This window comes from Charadrius vociferus, unplaced genomic scaffold (genome assembly GCF_000708025.1).
Source record: "Charadrius vociferus isolate BGI_N301 unplaced genomic scaffold, ASM70802v2 scaffold50, whole genome shotgun sequence".
NCBI lineage: Eukaryota > Metazoa > Chordata > Aves > Charadriiformes > Charadriidae > Charadrius > Charadrius vociferus.
In genome coordinates this window covers 734,176-742,185 of record NW_009646445.1, presented here as the reverse complement: position 1 = coordinate 742,185, position 8,010 = coordinate 734,176, and the positions used below count along the sequence as shown (strand labels likewise).

The window sequence follows — 8,010 nt, the reverse complement described above, 5'->3', positions numbered from 1 at the left end:
TGGAGCAGCAAAGAGGGGCTCTGAGCACTCTGCCAGCTGCTCCTCTCACTGCTCAGCCTCCTGAGGGGCAGTGCCTGTCTCCGGCAGTTTGAAATGTTCAGTGTTGCTGCTCAGCCAGGGTGATGGTCAACACCGAGAAGTTGGTGCCGAAAGGCAGGATCCCGGAGATGGAGATGGGGTAGTGGGAGGGTGCGCTTCCTGCAGCTGAGAAAGGTATGGGCCGTAGCAGGTTGGACTTCGTCCCAGGCATGCTTTCAGTGCTGAAAAGAAAGTTGTGAAGAGTTCCCAAAAGATAACAGCTGTGGCTGTGTCAAATCCCAGCACTAAGTGCCAAAACCCCACTGTGCATAGCTGTGCTGTACAGGACATCCTTTCCTGCACAATCCAGATCACTGTCTTATAGCTGTGTCTTGATGGAGCTGTTCCCTAAAACAGGGATGCCAGTCACATGGTATATGTACCTGTAAGCTCACTTGCTCTTTCCCAGTGCTCTACAAGCACAAAATTTAGAAAGACCATGATGCGGGAAAGTGGCTGTTGGATCAGTGATATGTGTAATTAAGGCACGCTGCTGTAGGCATGTAGCAGCTGTGGCGCAGATAGGCTTTATGCTTTTATACGTGGTGCTATTAGTTTACCTCTATATTTATTGAACGTAGTGGAAGTGAATTCCTCCCTGGTTCTACATTGTTTTTTCTTGGGCAGTGTGCGTGTATAGCTGTAGTATAGTAAGGCACACGCTACGAAAGGGCACCATGGAGTGCTGTGTCCTAGTAATCAGCTAGGAGATGAGTATTTCTGTGCTTTTTCATTTCAGCCCCTAAGCTTTTCCAAATATTCTTTTGAGCTGAAATAGTCTGTTCTTGATCTCCACTCACAAATTATCCTTTAATAAAAAAAGTGAACAAAGCAAAACCCAGCCTTTGAGCTATTAAAACAGATTATTTTCCCCTTTGTGGTCTAACCAAATGATGCCTTTGCTCAAAACGAACATTCATGACGAGGAGTGTGAAGCTGAGCTGAGGCTCCTCCTTGCTATGTCTACTCAGAAGGAGAAATGCCCATTAATTTGAAAATGAAGATTATAAAAAAACTGGGAACGTGCTTGTGATAGGCTAATTTATTTGTTCCTCAGCACAAAAGCCTCTGTGCCTGCCCAAAGAGCAGGGGATGGACATCCCAAGGCGCCCTCGCAGCCTTCCGAGATGTGCCCCCAGGCAGCAGGGCGCCATTTCCATAGGGGGAAGGTGACGGGGGACGCCATGTTGCCGCTCCTCCCCCACTGCACGGCGGTTGGAAGCCTCGGACAGCTGTGGCCCTCCCCGCCGAGGGGCAGTTGGAGGCCTGCGGGTGGTTCCCTCTGGGCAGGGTCCTTCCGGGCTCCATCCCCTCACAAAGCAGGGTGTGGGGTGGCGATGGGGGCACTGCTGGGGCTGCTGGTGCTGCTGGGCCTGGCGGGGTGTCCCACCACCTGGGGGGACCTATCTGGGGACCTGCGTGTCACTGCCACCTGGGTGACGGTGCCACGGCAGTTGAGCCCCCGGGCCGACGCCAGCTCCCCATCCGTCTCCTACTGGCTGGAGGTGGAGGGTCGGCCGCGGGTGCTGCGCCTGTGGCCCCGGCGGGGCCTGGTCTCCCACCCCTTCACCTTGGTCACCTATGGCAAGGACGGCGCCCGCTGGGAGGAGCACCCCTTCGTGCAGGACAACTGCTTCTACCAAGGCGAGGTGCAGGGGAGCCCTGGCTCCCTGGTGGCCCTCGGCACCTGCGGCAGGGGCATCCATGGTGTGCTCTGGGTGGAGGATGGCACCTACGAGATCGAGCCCATCCCTGACGATCCGGCCTTCCGGCACATCCTTTACCGCATAGAGGAGGCCAACAACACAGTGGGCCCCTCCTGTGGGCTGACCCCGGAGGAGCTGCAGCACCAAAAGGCTTTGTTTCCCTGGTTCAAGGCCCCCCAGGTGGTGGAGGAGGAGATGCTGAAGGACTGGTGGACACATGTCAGGTATGTGAAGATCGTAGTGGTCGTGGACAACGTGCGGTTTGTGAAGTCGGGCAGGAACGAATCTGAAGTCTTGAGGCAGGTCATAGAAATCATCAACATTGCGGACTCTCTGTATGAACCGCTTTCTGTTCGGCTTTTTCTTGTGGGTTTGGAGATCTGGACCAAAAACAACCTTATAAACATTACGAACTCTATCAACAAGGCACTTGATGACTTTAACATGTGGCGGAAGTCAGACCTGTCGCCACGGTTGCGCCATGATGTTGCTCACTTATTTGCCTTTCAGAGCTTTGGAAGAACCCTGGGATTGGCATTTGTAGGGTCCGTGTGTAATAACCAGTGGTCATCAGCAGTCGCTTCTTTCACCAATAGGAAATTGTCCTCATTTGTTATCACATTTGCCCATGAGTTGGGCCATACTCTTGGGATGCGCCACGATGAACCGGGCTGTAAATGCAGGCGAAAGAAATGCATTATGTATGAAAGCAGTGTTGACACCGATGCGTTCAGTGACTGCAGTTACCAAGACTATTTTGACCTGCAGGGACGTGGCGCCAGCTGCATTCGCCAACCACCAGAACCTGGCACTTTCTACACCATGAAGCGTGAATACTGTGGGAATGAGATAATAGAAGGAGGAGAGCAATGTGACTGTGGTTCAGAATCAAACTGCAGAAAGGATCCTTGTTGTCACCCGAACTGTACGTTTACTGCAGCTTCAGTCTGTGCTTCTGGAAAATGCTGCAAGAGCTGTAAGGTCCTTCCAGCTGGAACGCTCTGCAGAGTGAGTACTGGTGACTGTGACCTGCCAGAGTATTGCAATGGGACTTCCCCTTGGTGCCCGGCGGATGTGTACATACAAGATGGAACCCCTTGCAAAGATGGTGCTTATTGCTATCGAGGAAAATGTTCGTCCCATAGTAAACAGTGCCAGCGTCTCTTTGGCAAAAAAGCGAGGGCCGCTCCTTTAGATTGCTTCAAAGCAGTGAATACTCAAGGTGATCGGTTTGGGAATTGTGGTACTCGTAACAATATCCGTTTTATAAAATGCAGTATTGAGAATATCTTATGTGGTAGGATCCAGTGTGAAAACATAGACAAATTGCCTCTCTTGCAGAACCACGTAACGCTAATTCAAACCCCTGTTGGAGGTAAAATATGTTGGGGTCTCGACTATCACGTAGGGATGCCAATAGCTGACATGGGGGCCGTGGAAGATGGCACGCCATGTGGTAGTGATAAGCTTTGTATCAACAGCACATGTACCAGCGTATCACTGCTGAAGTACGACTGTAACACGACGGTGTGTCACAACAGAGGAGTGTGTAACAATCGTAAGAACTGTCACTGCAGGTATGGCTGGGCTCCTCCGTATTGTGAGTGGAAAGGATTCGGAGGGAGCGTTGACAGTGGACCCCCTCCAGCCAGGGAAATTTTTCAGAGAGCAAAAATAGCAGTAAAAGTACTTAGTCATCTTTTGCTCTGTATCCTTGGAGCAACCCTCACCATACGTTATAAACAGGAAATAGTGGGATGGCTTAGGAGGAAAAAGGCCCAACTTTGTAGAAGAAGATAGCAGTTGTTTCAAATACTGGGAAAGCCAGCAGTTCTTAAAGGGGAACACCTGCTGGTGAGTCAAAATCCACCACAAAGCGCTTGCCGAAGACCAACAAGCAGTAGCTTTGGATGCTCCTGGGGAAATCTCCCTTGAGCAGAGCCAGCTGGTAACTCATCAAAATAATTCCACGCATTCTGAATAGTTCTAATCTCATGTGGTATCATTAAATGCACAGTAAATGTTATCTTTGTTTATTTTGAGTTAATAAATGCAGGCAGTAAGCATGCTGTTCTTTTGTTTTCTTTGCACCTTGAGCTCTTAAACTGAACTAGGTGGGCAAACTGTAAGTATAGCTTTTATGCTTCGTATCAGTAGTTTGCAAATGTAAAATGGGTGTAAATAATTTATTTGCTCCAGTTTACTCCTTCGTCTAATGCTTTCTCCAGTTCAGGGGGAGAGATGTTTGTGAACATCTTGTTTCTGTCATTCATTAATAATCAAAGAGAAAAAAAATTGCTCCTGCAGTTTTCATTTAATTCACATCTGTGACATGCAGGCAGGCAAGAAATGGGTATTTCAGTGAGATGCAGGTGTCTGTGGGATAAACCCTTCCAGCTGTTTCCAGGGAATAGTCCTGTGGGAGGGAGGTAGATCATAGGGAACAGGGTCTTCATTTTGTGACAGTAGAGAAGTATTACCCAGATCACGCCAGTAAGCATTACATTTCTGAACCATCAGATATACGTCAAGAGTGTAGTGACACCAAACCTGATGTTTTGCAAGAACAAATTGTCTTTCTTTTTCTGGAAACATTCCAGTGCCTTGACTGCTGGGTTCTTTTCAGGAGTGCTATGTATGTTATTGTCGCTAAGAGGAGCTGTCTGTGAGGTTGCACAAGTTAACTGGATCTCTAAAATACATGGAACTATTTTGCAAGTCTCCCACACACAGAATTTCTGCAATATTTGATAGATGTTTTATCTAACTATCTTGGGGGTGTTGGGGTTTCTCTTGGTTTACTGTGTGAATTCTTAAGCTATTGCTGAGTGTGTCCTTGTAACTCTATGGAGTGCCAACACAGAAGCATTGCATTTTTCATTTCTTAACAGGAGATAAAATTTGTCTAATTTATGAAAAAGCACAAGGGATGTGGAAATACTCTTCAGAATGTTTTATTATTACGGCAGTGACTAGATCTTTCAACCAGATCAGCATACAGAGGAGTCTGTCATCCAGATTTACAGTGAAAACTTTATTTTAAAGGACTGATGTTTCTGGATTAAGGACTCTAATGTTCTGGTCTGCTACCAAAAGAATTATTTGTGTTTGGAAAGCAAAGACCGTATTTTTAGCAAACATTCTGTAAAGGCAGGGTAAGTACCCCAAACACTTGCAACATTTGAGAAGAAAGATGTTGGTGACGCTACAAATGATGATGGTAAACTCTTGTAGCCTCCCAAGTATGACATTTATGTTCTTAGAATACACATTCTCCTGTACTTTTTTTAAAAAAAAATGGTTGTGTTCTGCATCCAAAAGTGGCTGGTTACATTATGATTGGATGTGAAATACAAAGGATGTGATTCACAGTTCTTCATGGCTTTTTGTCTAAAGCAAATGGGTCTTTAAATTGTTATCTATATTTGTCTGCTGAAATGAGGTAACAGGTTGTTTATTCAGTAGGCTACACTTGTTATCTTGCTTGCACTCTTCTATTTACATCAAAAGACAAGATAACTGCCCCTTGACTAACACCCCAAATTTATTCCTTGCAACCAGAGACTGATTTTTTGAGGGGGAATGGTGGGTGGTATGTTTTTTTCCTCAGAGAAATTATTAATTCAGGTGTGAGAAGCAAGGGATGTGGATTAGGTGAAAGATGGGGGGGTAAAAGTAACACAAGCACTACACCCAGCAGCTTCCAGCTACCTACACACAGCTTGTAAGTACTGGCAGACTTTTTTATTTTGCTTTTTAAGTACATAAACATCAGTGGCAGAAATCTCAGGATGCCACCTTGATGGCCTGCTGTATTTGATTGATAGTATATCGTAAGTTGCTGAGTATAGATCTATGCTGAGACCAGAGAAACACTTCAGTCATAGTGTTCTTATTTACAGACATGTATACTGAAGAGACAGGTGTAAATGAAAGCACGATTTAGGCTAGAAAGCTTACTTGCAAATGCAGTTTTGGAAGAGACAAAGCAATAAACTGCTGTAGTCTCCATTTTTGTCTATGCTTAAAGACTGATCTAAAAAACTGTGACTGTTAATTGGAAGGAGGCTTTCAGCAAGCTTTGCACAGGAGTACTTCTATAGACTTTTCTTCTATTTCTGCTTAGGCCATATGAGCAAGATAAACATGCACCCCAACAAACCTAGTCTTGGGATTTATAAAATGTCCGACTCCCCTTGCTGAGGGTTTGTCCTTGACAATATTATTGTTTCTGATTTCACCAAAAAACTTGGTATTTCTGGTGGTTTGTTAGAAATGTCTCACTGCTCTTGTTGTGGTATGAAGGTGCAAGTCTAAGTTCAGTCCTAATCTTTCTGGTTCCCTCCCCCACCTTTTTTTCCCCTCCTTGTTTTAATTGCCTTTTTTAGCATTTTGAATGGATGCAAGAGCTTGGCTAATGTCTAAGTCACTTGAACATGGAAGAGGCAGCCTGCAAATGCTGCTGTACTATCTGCCAAGAGATACTGGTCAGTCTAGTATGTGAAATGGTACTGGAGGGAAGTGTCTGACTGTGAAGACCTGTGAAATGGTTTGTGCCAGAGCAGCAAGGTATGAAGTCTTAGGTAGCTGTTAACATGTGGTGGGTCAGTAGTGGTGGGTGAAGCCCGGAGCTGCCTAGGAGTAAGTAAAAACAATTTACCCATGTTTCTTGTTTGAAATATCTTCCTGGCTAAACAAGACTTTTTTTTTTTTTTTTTTTTTTTTTTTTATTTCCTCTTAATATTGCAGTTATCTCAGATCAACATAAAATTATTTTTGTTCTAAGCCAAGACTGTCATCTCTAAAATACATTAAAACTGCTGCTAAGGAACACTTTAAGGAGTGTGCCAAGTATGGTATTAGTAAAACCTGAATTTGGAGAAAAAAATAGTCGATGGCCATTGTACAAGTTTTGCTTTTCAGTGTTCTTAACCATTGGCAAAAAATAAGTATAGATATCCAGGACAACATAACTGGAAACTGGGCTGAAACAGGTATGAATGTTTTCATGAAAACATTCATGTATGAATGAACAGCTTTATGTTTTAAGAAGTCTTCCTGTGATAGATAAATCATGGTTTTACTCATCATTGGAGGTGTAGTTTGGCCTTGAATGCCTGTCTCCCACCTTTGAGGCAGGTGTTCTAACACTCAGTTGAGTGCTAAGCATTAATGTTGTAGCATTAAGGCATGTTGGCACACTCTTCCTCTAATCCAGAGATCCAGCACCCAGGCTGCCTCTTCCTATTAAATTCAGGAATCCAAAAGTGCAGCTAATTCTGGAATTAATGCTGTCAAAAATATTTGTCACTTGTACTGCAATATTGAACAAACAAATCGGTAGTGTAACACTGAAGACCAGAGCATCCAGTCCTCACTCAGAAAAGTTCCTGCAGCATGTTGGTGTGGGTGCCCCAACAGTGCCAAGCAGTTTGGTGATGAAATTGCACCAGGCCCTGTTCATTGTTCCCCTGTTGTCATTGTCTGTATTGCGACACTTGTAGCGTGTGCTGAAACAGATAAGGATAATGTTCAATAAGGAAATAAATAGGGATAAATTTTGCCTTGCTAGCTTTTCCCCAATGATCTGTTGGTTCAAGAACTCCCTGAGGTACAGGAGTCCCAGGTTCAAGTGGCTCCTCTGTTAGACTGGAAGTTGAACTACTTTGCCTTTTATTGCTAGGTAATTATCTGTGCTGTAGAGTCTTGAGGAAATTTCCCAAATCCTCAGACTGAACACCACCTGCAGGACATGGTTAAGTATTTATTGTTCCCAGCGGTGGTGGTCAGCACAGCGGTTCTGTGTGCTATTTGTAGTTCTGAACCGAAGGCTACCACTGCATTGCATCGCAGCGTAAGGAGGAGCTGCCATGGATGCTCCCTGTGCTGTCTGCCTGGGTCTGGCTTTTGCTTCTGCCCGTCCCTGCCTGATCTGATTTTCAGTCTGCTGTGTGGCCAGTTAACAGGGCAGGTAGCAGGTCACATACCTGCCTCTTTCTCTGCCATGCCCACCCTAGCGAACTCCCACCCGCTCCTTAACCTTCCTGAGAAACCCCCCTCCAGCCCGGGGAGCGAAGCGGGGCCCGGCAGGGATGCAGGAGCAGGTGCTTCTGGGCAGGAGGCGGACGTGTTGTGCCCCCTTGGCAGGCAGGGAGGGTTCCCCCGGGCCCAGGGGGTGGCAGCCCATGGCAGGGGGCGTTCGGGGACCGGAGGGAGCCGCCCCCTC

At 46.1% G+C, this 8,010-nt stretch overlaps 2 protein-coding genes across 2 annotated transcripts in view; both read left to right on the top strand.

The window, feature by feature from the left end:
- The first annotated feature begins 1,415 nt into the window (after positions 1 to 1,415).
- LOC104284186 (disintegrin and metalloproteinase domain-containing protein 20-like) lies at positions 1,416 to 3,584 on the top strand. Its single transcript, XM_009882482.1, has one exon. The coding sequence runs from the start codon at positions 1,416 to 1,418 to the stop codon at positions 3,582 to 3,584; it is 2,169 nt and encodes a 722-aa protein (XP_009880784.1).
- Positions 3,585 to 6,678: 3,094 nt separating this feature from the next.
- Positions 6,679 to 8,010, top strand: part of LOC104284176 (synaptojanin-2-binding protein-like) — a 152,313-nt gene continuing 150,981 nt past the window's right edge. Inside the window, exon 1 of the mRNA XM_009882471.1 lies at positions 6,679 to 6,778. Within this exon, the coding sequence (XP_009880773.1) occupies positions 6,679 to 6,778 (100 nt within the window). The remainder of the gene's footprint in view (positions 6,779 to 8,010) is intronic.

Coding starts and splice junctions, on each gene's coding strand:
- LOC104284186 (XM_009882482.1), top strand. CDS start 1,416: ATGGGGGCACTGCTGGGGCTGCTGGTGCTGCTGGGCCTGGCGGGGTGT.